This window comes from Hippichthys cyanospilos, chromosome 13, assembly GCF_059441005.1.
Source record: "Hippichthys cyanospilos isolate Australia breed blue-spotted pipefish chromosome 13, RoL_Hcya_1.0, whole genome shotgun sequence".
Lineage (NCBI taxonomy): Eukaryota > Metazoa > Chordata > Actinopteri > Syngnathiformes > Syngnathidae > Hippichthys > Hippichthys cyanospilos.
Genome location: NC_142381.1, coordinates 20,043,747 through 20,068,484, shown reverse-complemented (window position 1 = coordinate 20,068,484; position 24,738 = coordinate 20,043,747). Strand labels below are relative to the sequence as shown.

At 38.5% G+C, this 24,738-nt stretch overlaps 2 protein-coding genes across 4 annotated transcripts in view; both read right to left on the bottom strand.

The window, feature by feature from the left end:
* mgarpa (mitochondria localized glutamic acid rich protein a) overlaps positions 1 to 5,044 on the bottom strand; it is a 77,137-nt gene extending 72,093 nt beyond the window's left edge. For all 3 annotated transcript variants that reach the window (XM_088431489.1, XM_088431490.1, XM_088431493.1), the window contains exon 1: positions 4,156 to 5,044. In XM_088431489.1, the coding sequence (XP_088287615.1) occupies positions 4,156 to 4,228 (73 nt within the window). In that variant the 5' untranslated portion in view covers positions 4,229 to 5,044. The remainder of the gene's footprint in view (positions 1 to 4,155) is intronic.
* Positions 5,045 to 7,748: 2,704 nt separating this feature from the next.
* On the bottom strand, positions 7,749 to 22,760 carry ndufc1 (NADH:ubiquinone oxidoreductase subunit C1). Its single transcript, XM_088431952.1, has 4 exons — positions 22,511 to 22,760; positions 22,070 to 22,173; positions 15,510 to 15,581; positions 7,749 to 9,147 (listed from the first exon to the last, which is right to left on the bottom strand). Exons 1-3 carry the CDS (start codon positions 22,554 to 22,556, stop codon positions 15,522 to 15,524), a joined length of 210 nt encoding a protein of 69 aa, XP_088288078.1. The 5' UTR covers positions 22,557 to 22,760; the 3' UTR covers positions 7,749 to 9,147; positions 15,510 to 15,521.
* Between the last annotated feature and the right edge of the window lie 1,978 nt (positions 22,761 to 24,738).

Here is a 24,738-nt window from a genome sequence, read left to right as displayed (position 1 = left end):
TGTCATATCCATTTGATTACCCTCCTTCTGTAGTTTTAAGTTGGCATTTTTAGCCAATTAGAATTCAGCTAACTTGTGTCGCCAGGCTGTGTGTAATCTGCCTGCCCCCGGACGCGCTAGGGCATTCTCTTCAACAGTTGCGGGCTTCTGGGCAAGCGGAGATGGATATGTGAGCAGCCCGTATAACTTAATGGACAGCTGTAATCGGCAATCAAGTCATAAGATCGACATCTAGAGGCCTCACGTTGAACATGACGTGAGTCTATGCAGGAAGGCGCTGCAATGCTCAAAAAGCAAGCTATGCGGTGTTGGCTTTGGATGATTGCGTCAGAGGCGTAGCGTAGCTATTTGCTAACCTGTCCCAACTTGGCCATATTTCTGACTGGGCTACCAGGGGCGTGAGCGAACCTGGGCAAATAGTTCTGCTGGGAATGCCTCTGTTTCCAAAGGATCCATTTGGTGTTTGGAGCTACACTGGATTTGCAAACTTCAATTGTTTAACCAAGGCAGCAACAAGACACCGAAAGCACGGCGGGACACACACGCTACGGTGCTTTTAAAAACTTATGGCGACACCAAAGTGGATATTCAGTATTGTACATCTCAGTTCAAGGGTAAAGAGAGCTCCTCAAAACGCTACAGTGCTTTTAAAAAACTTTTGGGAACACCCGAGTGGATACACTGTACATCACAGTGCGTAGAGAAAGAGAGCCTGAAGAGGTCAAGAAAAATCGGGGGATAATGAAAAGACTGACCGATTGTGACAGCTCTTTGTTTTGGTGAGTGCAAGCCTTTTCTTTTTTTGTTTCATTTTGAATGTTTGTGTTATTCTATTTCGTTCATATTCAATTAATAGTAAAGAAATAAAATGATGTTCTTATATTAAACTGTGATTTGTAATTTGGCCTTTGCAAAATTTTGTGAATAATTATTTTTTTAAGTTTTAAAAGCATCACGTATAATGACAAGTTTTAATGGCTGATGCGGGTTTATTGATGTTTAAAAGCTCCAGAAAATAGCCTGTGTAACCCAGTAATGCGTACGTGTGCGCATGAGGGGTATTGGATTTGCACATTTGCACACTGCACATACCTACTGTACATACATACATAGAACATACATACAGTACATGCATACATATGTGAGCTACCTAAAATATATTTATATATGTCTGCAACTCCGGTGCCATGTGAAAGGGTTATCTCCACAACTGGAGAGCTAACCCAATGCTGTTGAAATTATTTTATGTTAGAATAAAAAAACTACAGCGTGTTCCAAAATGGTTGACCCCATTCTAAATGGCCATATCTAAGAAAACTCCTTGATGGATATTAATGAAAGTAAATACACTTTATGTTGAAGGTCATGTTTTCTTGGTTAAATTTACAAAGAAAAGTACAAATATTGGTTGGTTCTATGACAGATTTTCATAAATGTTCAATATGAGCGCCGTCTGTGACTCTGCACACGTTGATGGCCGTCCTGTTGATTTAGGTATGCATAAGCAGCCCTTTTCTTGTAATTTATGGTGCCAAGTCCTAATTTGTTTTGTAGTGGTGCCTTTTTTGCAAAATTTGTGAAGAAGGCACACTGCACTGTCTTCAGTGACTGAGTCTGAGCATACTCTAACACGCAAAATGCCTTTTCTTTTAAAGTGAAAGGCATTTCTTAACCCGAAAAGATAGAACTGCCAAACGTTACACAAAAAAACCATGAAACGTTTCTACACAAGCTGTGAAAATTTGAGGTAATTTCAACAAAAATTGTCAAAATTATTGCCCTATGAAATGGGGTCAAACATTTTGGAACACCCTGTATGTTAAACACCCAAATATCGTCTCAGTGTCATATAACGTATACCATCACAGTATCATGTTGCCTAAGAATTTCCTTTTTTCCTTTTGTAAAAATGACACAATAGTGTATTACTTTTTTATACCCTTTGCTCGAATGTCAAATGTAAATGCAGTATAGTTATATTCAGCAGATCTCACAACGCTGAATTGTGTCAAATGCTTTGAACCACTGACCCATTTCGACAAAACTGTCTCACATTGATACAGTGTTTCAAGCAGTGTTGTGCCTTTCACCACAGATTCATGTGAACTGCTTCAAGGTACTGACCCATTTCAACACAATTGCTTCAGAATGATTCAGTGGTATAAAGGAACATACATCAACTTCACGCATCAAACTAGTTCCTAGCGTGTTGGATTTTGTTGAAAGATCGGCCATACCACAACATAGTGAAACAATTGATTTAATCCAGATAGGGAGTGAGAAAGTAAACAAGGCCACAGAGACAATGTTTTCTTCTTTTGCATCCAGTTCTTATACACTATTGGGGATGTGGTCTCACTGAGGGAATGCAAGTGTGTTTGTGTGTGGAGGGGGTGATAGTGTCTTTGAAAGTCTTTCTTTCACCCACCAGTCATTTGAAGAAGGAGGAAGTCAGAATGTCATAAATCCTGAATGACATCATTTTTGATGGCCTTCTGTTTACGGTGCGATGTTAGATCTCTGTTGGGGGAAGCCTTTTGTTTCTTTTGTAGGATACAACTAGTCTTCATTTCTCCTAGGCCAAGACTATCTGCTTTACACTGACATTACGTCGTCTTAATTTTTATTAGAATAACACAGTTTAATTAACGCACTATTTTACTGAGCCATTGCATTTATAAAAACACATATTTCCATTGGGTTCAAAAAGCTTTGGTTTCTTCATCACTATGCGAATCATCCGTCACATTCACTACAATTAGAAAGCAAGGTTTTACTTAGCTTAATATACTCGACAATGCCTTTTTTTTTGTTTCTGTCTAACTTGGATTTCCTGGCTACGAGCCAACCAGAGTAAGAGTGGAAATGCAATGTACTCTATAGTTACTTGAATGCTGACACCTCCCAGGTGTTTCGAAATGCTTCACTCAACTACATATATAAATAATATTTAAAAAGCCAATTAACACAAAAATCTCTTCTACTTAATTCTAAACATGGCGTCTTACTTTAGGCGTGTACAACGAATGAGATGAGCAAAATTATGTGCCGTATGCTGTTCAGTTCATGAAATTGTGACTACGAAACTCAGCGCAAGCGCTGACTTCCTCAGGGATTCTCAGCTGTTTCTGTGAAAAGAAAGTGTTACTCGGTGCAAACGATTTAGGACTTGTTCTCTTAATCTGCTAGCACTCAGCTAGTCATTCCTGGTATTGTGCATGTACAGTATGTTTGCTGCCTAATTGGACTGTGTTAATGCTTTCAGGCTCCCAAGTGAATGTCAATTTAAACATTTCTCAAAGATTTGGAAGATTTAAATGGTTCATCACCTCATCCAGTATGATGACGCTTACGACAGACTTAAATGACAGATGAAATGTACTGTTCCGTCAAGCTTAGTCCGTTATTTTAAAGAAACAAATTGCCGTCCGGTGGTCTGTTGGACAAAAGTCAAAGGCCATCAGTAACAACAGACCGCCCACTCCTGGTATTTAGCAATTGATCATTCAGTGAAGGTAATTTTTCAGTCTTCAGTAGATTATAAGGTAAGGAATTCATTTACTTGAGTGCCTAACGTGCATACATTTAACTGCGGAAAGTTCAAAATACCATAATGCAACCACTTTAAGAGACACCCCCCCCCCCAAAAAAAAAAAAAAAGATTAAATAGGACTGACTCGAGTTACGCATTCTACACATAATTCTACGGTCACTTACATTAACCACGTGACCCACGATGGCTACTATCTCTTCACTGCTGCGGTGAAGGTCAGACACAACAAGTATGAGTTTACACGAGTTGCTTAATCACTACGCTTAAGTGCACATATGGTGTGCGGTACAAAATGTAGCACACTGAATTATGATCCTTACTAGAGGAAACGCAAATAACCATTAATGCCCCTTGAACTTCTTTTGTAATTATTTTCCTTGAATGTATGCACATTTGTATGGCAGGAGTAACTCATTACAAACTATATTTGTTGAAAATGACCTTCCCGTTTCAACGTGAAAATTGCCATCGCGTGGCATTAGTGGCAGACTCTGGAACAACGTATACTATTTCCCTGGTGACGCCTCGGATTTCGTTGATGAAGTAGTAACTATAAAAACATCAATACTGTTTTTTTGGTTTGTTTGTTTTAATGGGCTCACCATCGCAACGCAGCTTGAAGGCTGTTCTTGCTAAAGGTCCACACCTTCGCCAGGCCGCTCTTGAGGCAAACATCTCTGCGTTGTGTGGTAACTAACGCGCGCTTTCAAATGCGGATTTTATCTAACAACTTGACTTCTACTGGGAACCAGTCAGACGAGGGAGAATACATTTTCTTCTTGCTAGGGTCAATGATGGGACCATAAGACACGATGCTCTCTGTCGCCTCCTGCAGCAAAGGAGTAAGCACATATTGTACTGGATGTAGAACTTCAAATGTATGGAGGACCAAAAGTGCCAAAATTTAATAAATAAATGTACCATTCAATCATTAAATAATTAAATGTGTAATTAATTAATTAAAAGGTGTCATTAATTAAATAAATGTTTCATTCATTAAAAACGTTTCATTGAATTAAACATGTATTTAATTATTGACACTTTTATTTAATTAATGACACATTTAATTATTTAATGACACATTTATTTATTTATTGACACTTTTATTTAATGACACGCTGTTTGCTTTGCTTATCTGTCAACCTCGCTCGTCAAAGTTTGATGGGCGGGCCCTAACACCTTGATTGGTTACCCTGCTCTTCAAGCCAATACAATTCCTTCACTTTGCTTTGAAAAAAAATCGTTTTCTACAGGCCCTGCCTCCACATTTTCAGCAAGGTCTAAAATCCCTCTACCTAACTGTCGTGAAAGCTCACGAAGGTCCTCGGTCATCGCATCCGCCATGTTTCCAACCTCTTCAGGCCATAGTAATGGATTGGACATGATTTGAGTTAACAGGCTTTGGGCCCGCCCACTAACTTGACGAGCGAGATTGACAGATAAACTAATTGCCGAAAACTGGCCGTGTTTCATCCTTTGCTTATCTGTTTAGCTCGCCCGTCAAAGTTTGATAGGCGGGTCCTAACACCTGATTGGTTACCCTTGCAAGACAAAGCAGCGTAACCAATCAGGTGTTAGGACCCGCCCATTAAACTTTGACGAGCAAGCTTAACAGTTAAGCAAAGGATGAAACGAAGCAACAGCGTGTTATTAAAGTATCAATAATTAAATAAATGTTTAATTAATTCAATTAAACGTTTACATAAATTAATTAAACATTAATTAATTAATGACACTTTTAATTAAATGACATTTAATTATTTAATGATTGAATGGTACATTTATTTATTGAATTTTGTCACTTTTGGTCCTCCATACAAAGGGGCCATACCATGAAAAGTCAACTTTTTTGAGCTTTTAACATGTCTCACTGAACACTCCCAATGTGGTGTTTTTTTTTTTCCTGCAATGGTGCCTTTCTAGGCATTCCTTGCTTATTCTGTGCTCTCACACCAGCTCCACCCGTGCAGATGAAAATGGTTTGAGGTACGCTTATGACAATAAGAGCAAGTTGTATTTCCCCCGCCCCCTTCCCTTACACCTGTCAGGTACTTCAGAGGTATTAGGTACTTTACAGTCTGGCAAGCAGATTGAACATATTAGGGGCGTCCAACCCAAAGCCCTGCAGTCACCGTGTATGTGTCCCACGACATATTCTGTACATAATCAATATTTGGGTGTGTTACAACGGCTCATATTTGGTCTGAAATAGCTTTGGATAAAGTACCTTGATTCACGTCACACACGATCCACGCGTTAGTAAATGGGATGCTGACCAGCTTTGGGAGTAATGAATTACAAAAGAAACGTAAACACTGTAATGCATTACTTTTTGGTGTAATTGCTGATCATTACACACATGGAAAAAAAACATTATAACAATATTTTAGTTGGTAAAAATCAGAGTAACACAATGCATTAGAATGCATTTTTAACTGAGAGGTGTTTTTTTTCCCTCTAAATTTACCATAAATACCAGTGAGAACAGAGGTGAAAACTCCAGCGAAAAATGTTCGCCCAGAACGAGCAAACGAGAGTGTGTCGCATCGACTTGGGCGGGAGGAGGTGGGCTTATATCATTAAAGTACAAAAACTAACAAGGTAGTTCTGTCAAATGATACGATACAGCAATAATAATAATATTAAAAGCAATGCCCATACATTGTTTTCAAAGAAGTCTACCTTCTCCCGCCCAAGTCCGTGTTGACGCTCTCTCGTTTGTTCGTTCCTGGTGAAGACAACAAGCAATCTCATTGGATACCAAGCTGTCAATCAATGTGCTTTTACAAGCTCTGATTGGCTATCTTTGTGGCACAAACATAACATGTGAGCAGAAATGAGGACACACACAGGACGTCTCGATCGAGCGAGAGCTTGATGTTGAGCGAACGCAATGTTGAGCGAGGGAGGGAGGAGGATCGCGAGCGAGAGCGAGATGTTGAGTGAGAGTGGGCTATCGAGAGCAAGCAACTTCTTTTCAATAGTTTTTTTCCTGCGCTCAAAATTTGTTTTTGGTCACTCAGTTTTATTTTCTGCGCTCAATTTTTTTTATGGCACAAATATAACGACATATTATGGTGAGGTATGACTTGCTCCTGTCATCTTGAGGATACTTCAAGCCGTTTTCATCTGCACAAGCGTGAGAATGCACAATATGCAAGGAATGTTTAAAAATGCATCAATGAAAAAAATAATTCTTTGGGAATGTTTAAGTTGACTTTTCATGTCCCTTTAAACAAAGGAAGAGAAAAAACAATTATGGTGATAGTTTTTGCCTCTATAAATAATTTTGTGTTCGTTACACTGGTGTTCTGTACGTTTCAACTTTTGAGACACTTCTCTGTAAAGTATTTTTTTCAAAAACTGTAACATGAAACGAAAAATGGTGAAGTAATATAATAATCACATGTAATACATATACAGTAAACCCTCACTACTTCGCGGTTCCACTATCGCGGATTCGCTACTGTTAGAATAATTGTACATATAGTGATTATACATTTGCTACAAAATATAAATGCTTGCAATGCAGCAATGCTTTGCTGTGAGAATGATTATAGTGACAATAAATTTGCTACAAAATATAACTGCTTGCAAAGAAGAAATGCTATGTTTTGAGAATGAGTGCAATGCGTGTAGAGAAAAAGTGTTTTGTTATTGTTTTGTCCCACATTAAGCGTACACAAGTGCAAAGACACACATGCACATACATTTTCAAGGCAGAGAGACACACTAAGGAGCAGACGTTCACCAAACCATTAGAAATATCTCACCTAGATTTCTTTGATAATAAAACAGTACTTCAAGTGTGAACCATCCATTTTAATAATCTTTGATCATGTACAGATTAGATTTGAATTCAACGTCCGGGCCGCTGCTAATATGACTGCAGCTGCGTGAGACTTCAAAGGAAAATGTGAACAGTTTACTACTGTACAGTGTATAAGGTTTATTAATTTAAGACAAGTAAATATGTGTACTGTACTTCAGTAATATTTGTCTTAAATAATATGCATAGCATGAAGACTTTTCATGTTTAAAAATATTTTTAAAAAATGTTTTTCTTTTTTTGTGTTTTTTTTTTTAATGTGAAAAGTGAAGGGACTACTTTGCGGATTTTCAGCTATTGTGGCTGGTTTCGAAACGTATCTACCGCGATAAACGAAGGTTCACTGTATGCCACATACACTACAAGTCAAACACAAGGTTTTTATTAGATAATGCATATTTTAAAGAATTCTTATCGTCAAATTTGATTTTCCTAGCTAAGAACCAACCAGTGTGATGTGTCCATTGGTTACTCAAATGTCACCTCTATGCCCGCAACCCAGAACACATCGTGCAACCATGTGCATGTAATTTATTCATTCAAACCATATTTAAAAGACAAAACAACACAAAATCTCTTACCCTTTTTTTCTCATTTTTTACTTTAGGCCTGCACGATGAATGCACTGACCAATATTGTGCATAATATGCATTTCAGTTCATGATACCATGACTCTGAAACGCAGCGCAAACATTGACATCCCCAGCCATGCTTAGCTGTTTCTGTGAGAAGAAAGTGTTGCTCAGTCTAATTTACGAAGGACACTTCATCTCAATGGTAGCGACTGCCTACTAATGCTACTAGGTGCATCAGTGACCTACAGTCATATGAGGCAGGGGAGGCCAGACCTCCTCTGCCATCATGGAAAGAAAAACAATAAAATTGGAAAAAAGTAGAAGCACTACCGCGAAGGCGTGAGGGTTCACTGTATATGTATTAAATGTGCTTTTTTGTGTGCTACATATATACTTAAAGAATCCAGGTATGAGATTTTAGAGTTAACCGCTGTCAGTGAAATGTGTGAATACGCAGCTTGGGAAGGCTCATATGATGTTTGTAAATCTGATTGATGACATTAGTGCCTCCCCAGCCACGAACCTCACTGCACGTCACTAAGGTTCATACGTATATGTATGCTTGCTGCCTATTGAGACCGTGTTTGCACATCTATGCTCTCAAGTATATTGCCGTTCTAAACCTCTCTTAGAAATTTGGATGATTTCACTGGGTGAGGTAATAAACTATTACCACCAGTGACAGATGACACAGGTGGTGATGATTGCAAAATTAAAATGATGGACGTGATTCAGTTTCGTCTGTCGCAGTACATCGTTTTCTCACAGTCAGCAAAACATCACAGCCTGTCTGTACCGACAAACTGCCCTCTTCTGTATAGGTTTAATTATTGTTTTACCAAATAGTTATCATTCTTTAAAGACGTTTTTTTGTCAATATTGTTTTATCTTGGTGTGATACACTTATAATTATCTTAAACATCAAAGCGATGATAGTATTGTATGAAAATAATGGAGGTATTACTTTTCCATATTTTAATTTACATGAAAGAAAGTGTTGCAGACAGTGTGAAAATACTTCAAGAAGTGCATTCTAATGGTATGACACATCACTAAGGAAGAAGGAAAATATGTATATCTGTCTTTAGGCTCTTGATTCTTTACACTTCTAAATTTTTTAATGATGACAGTGGAGAGGAGACATTGGCAACGTGGAAAGCATCTTCACTCCGAAAACCCAAATGCAGTATCTGTTGAGTAAGAAAAACAAGAAATGTAAAATAGCAGTCATCTTCTTATGGCAAATATAAGATGCACGGTGTTCAAACTTGAATTGACCTTGTTGAAGTGTAGCTTTTTTTTTTTTTTTTTTTTTTTAAACAGAATCGATCATGGTTAACATCTGTTTGGTTACATTAGTCATCAAAAAAGTATAAGAGAAAAAAATCTCAAAAAACAAGGTCTGATATATATATAAAAGTTGGGCAAATAGAAGAAAGGCAGCAAATTCATAGTATACTGTAGCCTCTGCAGTCAAAATTGGTCTCTCTGTAGGGCACTACAAACTGAACTGAATCAAAACATTTAATCAGATTTTTCAAAATGGGTCACATTTGACAGCTAGTAAAGTGGAGAGTGTGAAACAGGTGAGAGACTCAATGCCCTTTCTTACTGGTGGGAATGGGACCCCACCAAAGTCACCATCACCCAAAGTGAGTATCAACGTCAAAGTCACTTTTGTCCATATCTTCACATGTACTAGACATAAAAAGGAAGCAAAATTGCGTTTCCTACTATCCATGCAGACAAGTATCAAACCAGGACAGGACATACAATAAAGTGCACAACATATTATAATAGGTCGATAATGATAGGTAAAGTGCAAAAAAGGTTTTTTGCTATAACTAGTACTAACAAATAAATACAGGCAAAAAAAAAAAAAAAAAAAAACGGCTTTTGCTGTTACTAGTACGGTAGCCACCCGATTTACGAGGTTAATCCGTTGGGATCGTAACGCAAATTCATCATATGGTGAGCAATCCAAACCTATGTTGCTTAGCTAATGCGTGTAAAACCTCAGGTAACAAGATGAAAATATACAGTATACAGTATATGGATATACAGTAATCCCTCGTTTATTGCAGGGGTTACGTTCCAAAAATAACACGCACAAAGTGAAATCGGTCATAAGAATACACTTGAAATTTCAATTTATTGCTAAAGAAGTCTAGGTAAAAGTCAGATTTCCAAAGCTGCGCATTTCTCCATTGCTATCTGTGTGTCAACATAGTGTGGTTTGCTCTCGGCACGCCTACGAGTCATGTGATCGGCTCCCAGAGACCAAGCTGTCAATCAATGTGCTTACTTGCACGTTTGCAACCCGTGTGCTGAGCTGAGCAGACTCAGACACAGGAGAGACGAAAACAAGCTTTTGGATTCTCTTGCCTTCTGTAATAAATTGACAAGTGAAAAACCAATAGAGTACAGCGTCAATATTTTATTTCAAGACAACAGTAAAGCCCCTGAGCCAATCAGGATTCAGAGCACAATGCGCTGTAAAAAATTTTTGCACTGTAAAAAATCCATGAAGCAGCGAACCCGTGAAAGATGAACCGTGATACACAGAGGGAGTACTGTATTATTAAAAATTGGTATCAAAATAGTACAGTGAGTGCTACTTACCGTATTTTCCGGACTATAAGCTGCACCGGTATATAAGCCGCAGCAGCAAAAATTAACCCCCCAAAAAATCTTTTGCCATGGATAAGCCGCACTGGACTATAAGCCGCAGGTCATAACATCAGATATTTATGCAAAAAGATGGTATATGAAAATTGTGTATATATATATATATATATATATATATATATATATATATATAAAAATAATAAAATTGTCTACCAACTGCAGCATCCTCTCTTTAACAGCATTCTGTCTCCCATTGTTTAATTGATAGATGAATTTAGTGAACATTGCACACACTGCACCTAAAAGATATATACAATCATAATATTATAAATACAATCATATATAGTGTATATTGTATATCAAACACAAACTCTTATATATATATATATATATACAGTGGGCCCCCGGGTTACGAACTTAATCCGTTCAGCGGCTACGCTCGTGTCTCGAATTGCTCGTATAGCGGGCAATCCAAACCCATGTTAATTCGTGAATGCGTGCATCGCGCGCAGAAGCCTTAGGTAAAAACGACACACTGTATACATATATTAAAATTGAGTGACATAATCTGCTGTACACTTGCATTTTACAATAAATACATTGGATAAATAGCTTTTACCTTTGAAACGACGAGACTTGAGCTGGGTGTAAGCATAGGGGGCAGAGTCCAATGCTCTAAGTTAACACGGCGATAGATATGCTATTGGTCTTACAGTGTTACAGTAACTCTTTCAGTCAGGGTGCAAATCACGCAGATACTAAAACATCATCCTCTTATTTCTTTCTTTACCGCTGCTAGTAATTTTAGAAGCTATGTCTAACAGATAAAGTTTGCAAAGTCTTCACAACATTCCGTTTTTCACTAATTTTCTCTGCTTCCTTCCATCCTGTCCCTTCAAGCTAGATAAAGGCGTTCGGCCAATAGCATATCGGCATTTCTGTGATTGACGTGTGACGCCGGCCAATAGCATCTCCGTGAGTGAGACCGGGTGACCTTAATCGACCAATAGCATATTCGCATCTCCGTGACTGACTGATAATTATTCACACTTTTTTTTTTTAAACGGTTGGAATGTATTGACAATTAATTTAAAAAAAACACACATTTAAACCAATGACAATTCTTTGTCCTGCAATCGGCACATTTAATTTCATGTCAGCTGTTTTTCCCTTTAGCTGTACAAACACTACACTTAAATGGTAATATATTTAGACACCGTGAGTGAGACAGTCAGTGTGACGTTGTAAGACCAATAGCGTTCACGTTACTGCCACAAGTATCTACTGATGGTTGATGATGTTGCTACTGTTGATTTTATTGACGCAATTAAACGAGAACATTTCTACATACTCAATGGCCGGCATGTCGAATTGCTCGTAAGGCGAGAGGTTTGTTCGCAAGCGGAGGACAAAAATCTCCCTGATCCACGCTCGTAAGGCGAATTGTTCGTAAATCAGGGTGCTCGTAAGCCGGGGGCCGACTGTATATATGTATATATATATATCTTTATGCGGTCCTCACTCCGAAGCGTCGGGTTTTTCGCCAGCTAGACGGCTGGATAACGACGTTTCAAACAATCAGGCTGTCTTTCCTTTTGCTCTAATTATATGAACAATGGCCATTGACCAAACCCGTAATCAGCTCATGATACATAGCACCTCTCAAGCCAACAAGCAAGTTGCACAACGAAAAAATATTATTTCCAATGATAAACAAAACAGATGAACAGTGTCATAATTGACAACTTGTGTACTTACAGACGATTCTCGTCCAAGGCAAAACAAAATAAGATAAGCAATCCTTGAACATTAACCTCTTGTCTTTGCTTGCTTCCACATTGGATAACTCACGTCTACTGAGAAAAACAATATTTCAAAGTAACCAGATGAGGGTGCTCTAAGTCTATGTACAAATCTCAAACAACAAAGGTGGTACTGCACTTCTGAAGGACAGAATAATCTTATTCAATTTAGACATTTTTTAAAAATATTTTTTAATAATATGTTTTAAAACGGTTTGAGTACAGCCATTGATTCACATCTTTGCAGTTCTATTTCATAGTCGTACCATAAACTGAATCCTTGAACAGATACACAAATTTGCTTGACTCGTGGGAAAAAAAAAAGCAGATAAGCCACACTGGACTGTAAACCGCAGGGCTCAAATTATGAGGAAAACGTCAGGGCTAATAGTCCGAAAAATACGCTATATATTGTATACATGTATACAATTACATAACATCATAAATAAAAAAATATAGAAATGATTTATTTATCTTTAAGTGACGTGATGACCATATTCCATAGTGAGGGTAGCCTAGCCTCGCTTAGCCTTCTTTGTATTTCCTGATTATCTCCAGCTTTGTTTCCATATAAATCATCTTACTTCTCTCTTTAACATCACTAGCAATCTTGGGACCCATGGCCAATCAATTCAAGTTTGAATTAAGCTCTAAAATGCACTATAAATATGATGTTGTAAGCACTCACAGTTGAACAAGGCTTTAACGTTCTGCCATTTTGTAAACTGTGACGCCGACCAATAGCAGAGCTGTATCTTAGAGTCAAAACGCCAACCAATGGCAGGCCAGCATTCTAGTGATGTAAGCTGTGAAATGTGTATAACGTATGAGCGTGGAGCAGCAGTCACGCAGGCACACTGATTGCAATGTTTGAGGAGGAAATTTTGCCGTGACGCAAAAAAATGGCGTAGAGGGGACAAGGAAATGCCGTGGTCGACATCGTAAGGTAAAAAAAAAAAAACGCCAGCCAGGGATATAGTAAACCGGGGTCCACTGTACTAACAAATAAAAGCAGGATAAAAGTAGGTAGTGTACTGTGAGGTAGGTTGTTGGTAGTGCGAGAGTCAGTGACAATAGTTTAGCAGCATAACACTAATAATAGTGTTGTGGCAGAAGACATGTGCAGTCTGCATAGTGAAAAAATGTGGCAGGAGATATGTGCGGTCTGCATAGTGCAATGTGATTTCTGTGGGTCAGAGTCCAGTGTGATTCCTTTTGTGTGGGAGTGGGGGCAGATACATCTAAACACGAGCCAGTCTGGTGGCTCTGTTGGCAGAGGCTGAGGATGTGGAGGTGAGAGAGTTCAGCAGTCTCACAGCCTGGTGGATGAAGCTATTGGTGAGTCTATTGGATGAAGCTGTTGGTGAGTTGAGTGGTGCAGGAGCGGAGGCTGTTGAACAGTTCGTGTGCAGGGTGGCTTGCATCACTCACAATTTTGAATGCTTTGCGGGTGATCGGGTGGTGTATAAGTATCACAAATAGCATACTGTGTACATCAGCAACTTCAACGCACACCCGGAGCCCCCATTATGATCTTAGGTGATTTTAACCACTGCAAATTGGAACTATCTCTTTCCTGATTCCAGCAATACGTCTCATGTGACACGCAACTTAAAGTTTTGGATAAATGCTATGGAGACATAAAAAACGGTTACACTGCAAAATTACTCCCACCATTGTCAAACTCCGACTACAATACTGTCCAGTTAATCACACTATCTGTGGCCTAAAACAGCATAATTATGTCGGCTGTTGACTGTACATGTATTCCAACGCAGACCGCCGAGACACACTTGTAGAGAAAAATGTCTTTGACGAACAAAACACAGCTTTCTCAGTAGAGCGTGAGGTTGGTGTGTCTACACGCCCCACCATCTTGGATCTTCGGCCGTTGGGCGTCTGCAGTCAAAATGGCTTCATATTGAATTTCAACCCAAACTGATTCCAATTTATGGAGCCAACTTCAACATCATACTGTCCAAATTCCATACGTAATACGTGTTAGTTTTATATTATTATTTCACTACGTTTTTCTATCGCTTTCTGTGCACACAGCTTGGTGTGGCATAAACGGCCAAATTATACGACAGCATCATCTAGCTGTTGGCCATTGATTCTGTTGGGGAATGCTTGGTGCACACTTGTTGCTAATCCTCCACGATTTACAAGCTATGGCTCGATTGCTAACGTTGCAAAACATAATGGAAACGCAAAAGATCCCCTTACATTCAGTGTCCACATGAGCATATAGTTTAGTAGAAATCCTATGCACAATTTGATAAGCGCTGCTTGCATTGTCTCACGTTTGAAGGATGCTTTCTCCAGACAGCATTTTTAACTCCATCTAAAGGTGATAGTATTTTTGTTAGTTTTGTTAAAGTACAGTGTTAGTATTTTGTTACACTGTTCACTCGTTTTTCACGAGTAATGGGGACCAGAACCCCCGGGATAAGTGAATTCTGTTTAGTAGACCTTGTATGTACATAAACAAAGTGTATGAAATGTGTTTAATAAAACCTAGCCTAATTTTCTTTCCCATGCAATCTCTAAAGCTGAACAGGCATGTGTCTGTTTTTGGGCACAAACTTTTTCTTTTACAACTCACAACACACAGTGCATCAGCATGGCGCCACTAACTCTCCTCGCAGACCCAACACACATACACACATGTACTGTATGTCTCCGCAGAGCTCTCATCCTCATCCACAGCAAAAAACACACCACCTGTCGAGTTGTGCTCTTGTATAATGTCATCCGTCAATGTAGAATGATGAGCAGTGGTTTTGTCTTAAGCAAAAGTGCCTTAATTTGTGGCTGAACAGACAGTATGAACAGGCTATTTCATATACAGTGTTATTGCAGTACATCGTGTCACGCGCAACTATAAAGAGACGGTCTTTTGAAAAAATTTTTAAAAAAAATACATGAAGCAATGAGGCCACAAAAAGTGAAGCACGGAGTGACGAGGGAATATTGTATATATGAGAGCAGTTCTACAGTATACCACTGCAGTTTTTTCTATCAGCAACATATGTGCACCAACAGTTTTGTCCATGTGTATACATAAATCATGGTTAACAGCTATAACAAAATAAATACTGTAAAATAAGAAAAATAATTACCAATCAGCTGGGTTATTTTGGGTTGTTTCTCAGGTTGTACTCAAGTACATCTGCATTGCGCTGCTTGAAGAGCTGCATGGGGTGGAGAAAAGTGTATGAATTAGACAGGCGATTTCCAAGTAGTGAGCCATGAGACATCTGGCCTGAGAGTTTTTAGGGTTTTTTTTGTTACAGATATAACTTTGCTTTTCTATTTAGTAGTGGCAGGGAAAAGTGTTTAGCACTATTCCATTACATGGAAAAGGGTAACAAGGCAAGGCAACAAACTTGTGTACAGTGGTAGTTTGAAAAAAAATAAAAATAATAATAATTAAAAAATCTGGGTTCCCCCAGAAAACTTGCCAAATCTTTTGGATGAGGAACGCATTATGAAGCCCTTTATAATGGAAATGAAGAAAACTTTGTAAAACATTAATATAAAATATTCAATTATTTCACTTGTACTGTAATTAACAAATTGATTATTGGTAGGCCTGACAAGAATGATATATTTACCAAGAACCTATCAAATGATAATTAGGGCCCGAGCAGCTACCGCTGCGAGAGCTTCAAATTATGTTTAATACTTACTTCGCCATGAGTGACAAAAATCTTAATAACTCAGCTATGACTGCTTCAAAACATCTGAAACTTTCCTGGGACTTTAAAAGTCATGCAATAATACAGCTATGTGATAAACTTTCAAATCATTTACAGCGCCACCCAGTGGCGGACTAAAATCTCATTTTTTATACTTTTATGTACTGTGAAATGCCTGTTTGACTAATTGAACTCAAAAATGGTCAGAAAAGCTATGACACATTGGAACATTAAGGTTCTCAACTTTTATGACTTTTCAATAAAGGGCGTGGCCTCTATGCCAACTCAAAATTCCATGTCTCGCGAAAACGGTAAAAGTTGCTGTAATTGGACCTAGACGATCTGATATTTTTAAAACTTCGTATATGGGATATGAGTCCAATGTGAAACACACCTACAAGCCTATTTTTTATCATAGTACGAGCGCCACCTAGTGGCAGCAAAAAATATAGCAAATCCTTAACGCTTTTATGTACTCTGCTGAGCCCCTTAAAGTGATATCCCTTAAATGTTTTCTGAAAAGCCAGTGGCCATGCCTTATGCCCTCCACAAATGAGTACGATGTTTCCACAGTGGGTGTGGCCCATACGGCATTGAGAGTCACAAAACTGTAACAATAAAAGCTGCAATAACTCAACCCAAATTGTCCCACCTTGTCTAAAGTTAACATATTTGGTAAGAGTCCTGCACTGAAGTAATCTACAACTAAGTTTTCATCGTTCATACTCCTTGTTCATACCCCGGCCTGTTCATACCCCAACGTGCACAGGTCTGCGAGGGCCCTTTATAGCTGCTTGCAGCTCTAGTTATTCTTATTATTATTATTATTTACTGTGCAGCGCTTTTCCATTTTTGAGGGCCTAAACATGCACGAAAAGTCACCAAAATTTGCACATTCGTCGGGCCCGGTGAAAAATTTGATATTTTTGTGTTTCCCAAAACAATGCAAAAAAAATGGCTCTGCAGCGCCACCTAAGGTTGAAAAAGTGCACCTGGTCCCGGCCCGGTTGACCTAGAGCTACCAAAATTTTTAGGCATATGTAGGACCTAGAGACCTACAAAAAAGTCAGCGCGAGCCATGTGCTCAGATGTACAGAAAAAGAGTTATGAATTTTTGAATGTGCATTTTTGGCCCATTTTTGCACGTTTGCAGGTCCCAAACTGCTCCTTGTTTCTCCTAAACGCTTTACTCAATCGCCTTCAAATTTGCTGTGGTCCATATTCACACATAGGGGCACAATTGGGCAAAATTTGGTGCAGATCCGCTGACATATATGATAGGGGCGTGGCTTCAAATTATGTGTTCAATTTTTCCTTCGCCAAGAGAGACATAAACCTTAATAACTTTGATGTACTAGCTTAAAAAAATCTAAAACTTCATAGACACATGGAAACTTATGTCTTTAAAACCTTTAAAAAAAGTTTTTTTTAATACCTACTAGCGCCGCCTAGTGGTTGATTAAAATGTCATTTTTTACACTTTCATGTATTGTGCTCAGTCTGTTTGAGTAAAACAAGTGAAAATTGGTCAAAATATCATCAAGACATGGAATATTAAGGTTTTAAAATTTTGCGACTTTTCGATAATGGGCGTAGTCTGCGCGCCACCTCAAAGTCAGATGACTCCCCAAAACGAAAAAAGGGGCTGTAATTGGCCCCAAAATGGCCTTATGAGTGGAAAATAGCCTCTTACTCCCGGCCCGCTTGACCTAGAGCTCCAAAAATTTGTAGCCTTATGTAAGACCTCGAGCCCTACAAAAAAGTCAGTGTGAGCCATGTGCTCAGATGTACAGAAAGAGAGTTATGAATTTTTGAATGTGCACTTTTCCCCCGTTTTTGCTCATTTGCAGGTCCCGAACTGCTCCTTTTTTCTCCCAAACGCTTGATTCGATCAACTTCAAATTTGCTGTGATGTTTTATCTGACTGTGAGGCACAATTGTTCAAATTTTTGTGACGATCCGCCAACAAATATGTTGGGGGCGGGGCTTTATATTATGCCTTTGATGATTACTTTGCCACATGTGCAACAAACCTTTATAACTCAGCTTTACAAGCTTAGAAAAATCTGAAACTTCACAGACACATGGAGACTCAAGCCCTTAACACAAGTGTTTAAACAAATCTTCAATTGCTTGTGAGGCCATCTAGTGGCAAACAAAAATGTCAGTCTGATGTCTCGCCAAAACGAACAAAGTTGCTGTGTTTGGTCCCAGATGGTCTAATCTTTTCTAAACTTCATATATTTGATGGGTTTCCAATGCGGAATACACCTATCAACATATTTTTTGTTATAGTGCGAGCGCCACCTAGAGGCAGCCAAAAATATAGCATTTTTTAAACGTTTTTATGTGTTTAGCTGAGCCCTTTGAAGTAATATAGCTGAAATTAAGTCTGAAAAGTCTCTAGACAGCCTTGCTGACCTTGCTGAGGGTCGTATATGTGTCTAAGTGAGCCGCCCTACCGGTCCGCTTTGAGAGCGCTGGATAAGCAGCAGAGTGAGACCTCCTTCTCAGTCGGGAGCACACACCGGAATTAGCACGCTATCTCCCGAGCGCCGATCCAGGCAAATAAGCTCTGCGGCCGGCGATCTAAAGGGTTGATCGAAGTACGGACTCACGACGTGGCGGGGGGGAACTGGTACTTTTACCCATGGTGACGACACGTTGTAAAATGGCTGTAAAAGAGTGGGCGCGCAGCCAGCGTATCACTTCATTTCGAGCAAAAGTAAAAAAAGAAAAAAATCATTATTTAATTTTTTTTACTAAAGAAGGGTTCATTGAATGAGCATATGAAACTGGTGGGGTTCAGTGCCTCCAATAAGGTTAAGAACCACTGGTCTAGTTATTTGTGTTTTATTGTATTTACTTTTAGTTTATCTTATTTGTTTAATGCAAACTCTATTTTATGAACAAATGGAAAAGGGATAATAGAAGATTTACATTAATTTCATGCAACATTAGGGGAAAAAAACAACACTGTAATACACAGGGGAAGAAAAAAAGTTTTGACTTCATCTTTTTCAAAATTACTTTTCAACAAATTATTTACAGTTGCCCCCCACTATTGGTAAAGAAATAGGACCAGGTCAGTGAAAATCTACATACAACTGACACAAACTGGCATAATTTTACCTGTCTGGCGCTTGGTTAAGGTTTTTTTTTTTTTTTTTTTTGGAGGGGGGGGGGTAGGGGGAGTAAAACGAGTTTAGGAATCACTGTTTGCAGGTAAAAATATTATAATGTGCCTAATTAAGACATAATGAATAGCAAAACTGCGAACGGGTAACAAGAAAAGACGCCGCTTGCCATGCTAAGATAACCTAGGTAGTGCATTTAGCACCAGCAGAGAATATCCAGCGTGGAACAGCAAAATACCAGATAATGTGTGGATTACAATTCAACAAAGGGGGGGTCAGACAGCTGATTGGAGCGGGGCACACATACACATGTTGATCAAGCCACAGATGTTTGTGGATGACGTGCGGGTAAATAGGCCTTTAATGTTAAGTATTTTAGTCAATTATCTTTTTCATTCATTGTAAATTGGTGTTGATAGCAACAAAAGAAATCAGCTTTTCTTCATCTAACAAATCAAATCGGGCCATTTTCATTTCTGGATTCCAAATCAGATGCCCTTTCTGGCTCAAATAAATAGCCATGGCGGCCCATTTCTTGTTGACTTTCATCAGAATACTCAATTTTAGAAAAAAAAAACTAGCGATCACTTAGTGAGGCAAGGAATGGCCTTGTCAACAACTTGACGTCACATCCCTTCCCAACATGATAAACAGTAACTAGGGTGCTTTTGGGCCAACTGTTTTGGCAAATGCAGGATGAGAAACAAAAATTGGAACACCAAATATTTATCATACTATACAATATGGCTCCATTTACTCATCAAGGCCTCAATTTGGGATCTCCGGAGGTACAGTTCAACGACCACTACATGTCCTCTTTAAGCTCTGTGTCATTGAAGCCTCAGGCAATAAACCAGAATTTGTGAAAAGTGTTGGAGCTCGGCCATCACTCCTCATTACTAGCCACCAAATCATGCAAATCTGTCAAAACTGGTAAGTTGTTTTAACCCCTCCCGCGTCGTCTGCTTAACGGGCAATCAATGGCTGTGTGCTCTCACTGTGTATTATACGTGAGTTCTCCTCTGTTGCAACAGCTAATCATAGTTCATTTCCTGCTTTGAGCACTTTAATACTAATATAATATTGCTGCTGTGGATAAATATTGCAGACAACAAGATAACAAGTGGCTACCAAGTTATCATATTGTTGCGAGTATAGTCCCTGAATGGGGAGCGATGGCGAGGGCGATCGAGTGCAGAAAAGAAGTTGATGAGGCGGAAGAAGGAGTTGGAGAGTGCTGTTTTAATATAATAAAAGTGAAGGCTGATTGTCAACACTGCTTCCCTGCTGCAGGCTCCATTTTGAGTCATGGTCAAGTGCCATTTATTCCAAGGGCAATTCCAGCCACGGAAGGAGGACATCAAATCAAATCAAATTTTATTTGTAAAGCCCTGAATCACCAAATTCTCAAAGGGCTTCACAGGTGAAAAGAGGTCAAGTCAAGACTTCTTTTGAAAAAAGAAGTCGTACGGAGATATCTCTTCGTTATAAGTACACAACAGTATCCCCTGCTCAAAGCTCGCAGAAGGGGAAGGAAAAACTCAAATACGCCAATTTGGGGAAAATCAGAAACCTTCAGAAGGGACCACAGGTGGGAGGAGCTCCCTTCCAGGCTCAACAGGTTGAGGTGGATGCTGCGTGTACCAAATACAGACAAATACAGATACGCAATATAGATTACAGAAAACATCTTGTGCAATATAGCACAATGATGTCCCTTACCCCGTGTCCTCTGTCTACGGCTTTTGTGACAGACCTGCAATGGGTATGCTACTTTCACAGAGATTTTGATGTGCTATTGCTCCAGGGAAGCAGTCTAGCCGTTTAAATTGGATGTGTTCAATCAGAAAGTATTTTAGTGTGCAAAACCAGTTCTCACGGAAGGTTTGTTTTGATTTTATTTATATATTTATTTTAATTGAGCATGATAAATCATTGTTATTGTAATATGCTATTTTATACTATACATATTTGTTTAAATTAAAGCAGATTTTATAATGTATAAATTTTATATTTAGCAGAAAATATCCTTTGTCTTCATCAGCAATTAATTTTTATTTAATTTATTTAATTATTATTTAATTTAATTAATTCATTAGCAATTTGAGATTATCACAGCACTGTAAAACTAGCTTCAGATGACTACTACAGTATGGCTATTATGCAGAAACAATGCTCCACTAGGCCGATAAACAAATGATCACGTTGGACATTACTTACAGGTTAACTAAACACAGAAAAAAAAAAGTTAACTTGTTGAAGTTTATAAGTATTCAAATCTCCAATCAAGCCCCAATTTATCACACACTTAACTAAAAACTCCCTTGCCTCATAAACTATTCATATTACACTTTCCAGTGGAGCCCTCTACTATGGTGAAGTGCATGGGATTGTGGGATGTTAATCATTTTTGCACAAAGGTTGGACCCTTGACAAAACCCATTCTAAAAATATAAAGAAATAAAGTTGGGTTCATAAATTGTAATTACTGCATGGTTTGACAAGCAAAAAAAAATGTTTTTGTTTTTTTAATTGTTGTATGTGTCTTGATTTTTGTATATTGTCACCTGGCATATATTTTAATATATTTATTACTTCATCATAAGAATTGCACTATAATGAATATGTAAGGTGAGTATATTGACTGTTTTGTATTATAAATTAGAGAAAAACGTTGTCTGCCATGTTTACAATTAAAAAAAAACTATATCACTAAGTGCATAAAGATACACAAAAGGTTGCGAGATCTACCAAGCTAAATTACCAGTCAATAGTTTGCTGGTTGGATTTACAAGTAAACAAGCAAACCAATTAGGATTAACAATTTTTAAAGTAAATCGTTACCAGACTCCATAGGAAAACAGAGGCTCCAAAGGTAAGACCCACTCGTAACCGGTTCGGGTAATTGGTGTCACGCTTCGAACTTGTAAACGCAGACCTTGATCCAACTGCAAACAAAGTGGTAAACATTGAATTATCATTTAGGATTTTTCTCAGGTTTTGCGCCCCCCCCCCCCCAAAAAAATAAAATAAAAAATAAATGAAATAAAACCTCATGTTCTTCAAATCTCGAATTATTGCCCATTGTCTGCCGGTGCGAAACTTTTATTTAAAACGTTCAAAGAGAGAAAAAAAAAGTAATTGACGACTTATTTCTCGTACTCAATACTTGAAAAGACGTTGCCGGCCCGTCGTCAAGACGGCGTTTCAGCTTCACGTATGCTAAGCCAAGGTCAATCTTAAAAATTAGAACTAACTCCTGACTAACCCGTGTAATTTACTCACCTCTGTCGAAAAAACAAGATCGAGTGAATAACCTGACAACAGTCATATTTGTTCAGTAATATTTTCTTTCTGATCATACACTGCAGCCGAGGAAGGTCGTCGGAAACGCGACTTTTCCCACTTCCGACTAAGAAATGTGCACTCGGACGCCCTCTTCAACTGGGAAGTCCAAGTAGCGAAGTCGGAAAAAATAAAAAGAAAGACCCTGACTTTGCCGACCGACTTTTACGGTGGCCCTGGAGTTGTTTTGTTTCGTCTGTTGTAAATGTGTTTTTTTTGTTTTTGTTTTTTTGCTTCGGTATCTGTTTTTTTTCATTTGCACTTCAGGGCCACCGTAGACTTCGAGCTGACGTCCCTCGACAATAGCAACACCCTATTGGGACATAAAATGCGTTTCTATCATTCGCGTTTCTAGCATGAATTTGAGGGGGGCACTAATTGGGCACAAGCAGCAAAACCTACACGATAAATTATGTTTCAATTCAAGAACACATTTTTTTTATTATTCATAACTTTACAAATTGTGAATACAATCTTTAAAAAAATTCAAATGAAAGTATCACACACCAGAGCTGTTCATTTCTTGAATAAAAAGGATGCACATTGATATTTCATCTGCGCAAACTCGTCCAAAACCCATTTGTCAAAATCCAATAATCCATGACTGAGTTCATTTTCAATGGACGGCATACAGTAGCAAGTGCATTTAATCTCTGCTGGCACATTGTGCTTCTTGTAAATGTTTTGATCCTTAGTGTTGAAAAGTGCTTTTCTGACTCATTTGTTGTCCTTTGAGTTGTGATCATTTTGAGCAGTGACAGTTTTAGATAATGCATCCTGGAGGTTATCATAAATATGCTGCAGAGACAGTGTTTTGCCAGTATGTAACTCTTGAGTGACAGTAAAGCAGATTTTAGTTGCACATTCAAATACAGCACATGGGAATGATTTGAATTTACCACGAGCTGTGCTGCTCTGACCTGATCACTTTATAAAATCTAGTTAGTGTAAAGGGCTTTGAGTACCCAAGGTAGAAAAGCACTATATAAGTGAAAGTCCATTTACCATTTATTCTCCTCCACTTGAGCAAACCATGGTATCACAAGTTTCCTCCATAACTGCTGCAGTTTGTTTCCCTCCATATCCTCGGCGCTGCCTCTCTCTCTTGACCAATGTCATCCATTTTTCTCTCAGTTGTGTCGATCTTCGCATCACATTGTAGTCCATTTAGTGTTCAGCAATTTTCTAATCACACGTGCAGTTAGCCATGTTCCTGTTGAGCCATTTGGAGTTGAAGGTGTGGATTATGTTCTTTCCTGCAGGAACGATGTTCAAATTCACCGGCTAAATGTTTAATTTCTCATTTTTGCCCAAGCGGCAACGTGCGAAATTTAGTCTTTATTAAAGCAGATGAGTTGCTTTTATTGTCCTTTAGGTTGTGCAACTGATCTTATTACAAGTCAAGAATGAAGAAGAAGCTACCAATCTATATTACACTATATTATCTCCAGAGAAAAATAATAAAAGCTTCAATACCATATATAAAATTATATAACTCCCTTCAGTGTGAGCGCACAAAGTTTGGGGGAGAACCCTCATTTATTGGTAAGAATTCATTTGGTTTTAACCAGGTTTCGCAGATACCAAACACCTTTAGATTGTGATCTCTAATAAGGTAATTTACAAGAAGGGCTTTTGAGGAGAGTGACCTAATATTTCTTAAGCCGAATTTAAACCAAGAGAGTTTTCCCAAACTATTTGGAGTCTTAGAGTTAGCAGTACTAATAATAATAAGATTATGATGATGTCAGTATTTTGAGAAATTAAAACCTCGCCGCAATCTTAATAATGTAGGAATCAGGTTGTTAATGGCTACCACGCAAGCATTAATATTCCGCCTATGTACGACTTGTCTCTGCACAACATAGAAGGTTCTGTCAGGGATCATTGAGACAAAAAGGAGTAAACACGTGGCTCAATACATAAGCGAGGCACAGAAAGGAATTTGGAGTAATACCAGGGGAACCAAGCAGCAGCTACTGGTTGATAGAGCAGTCGCCCGAGACTGTAAGAAGAGACAGACCAACCTGTGCACTGCCTTGATTGACTACAAGAAAGCCTATGACTCAATGATACTGGAATGTCTGGGACTGTATAAGATCAACAGGAACCTAAGAACCTTCATCCAGAACTCCATGGAAATGTGGAAGACAACTCTAGAGGCCAAT

Excerpts from the sequence above, each read along its gene's own strand:
- ndufc1 (XM_088431952.1), bottom strand. The coding sequence starts at position 22,556 with ATGACTGTTGTCAGGTTATTCACTCGATCTTGTTTTTTCGACAGAG. Across the intron at positions 22,174-22,510 it reads ATCTTGTTTTTTCGACAGAG|TTGGATCAAGGTCTGCGTTT; the intron begins GTGAGTAAATTA and ends CTTTGTTTGCAG. Across the intron at positions 15,582-22,069 it reads CTGTTTTCCTATGGAGTCTG|CTCTTCAAGCAGCGCAATGC; the intron begins GTAACGATTTAC and ends CACCCCATGCAG.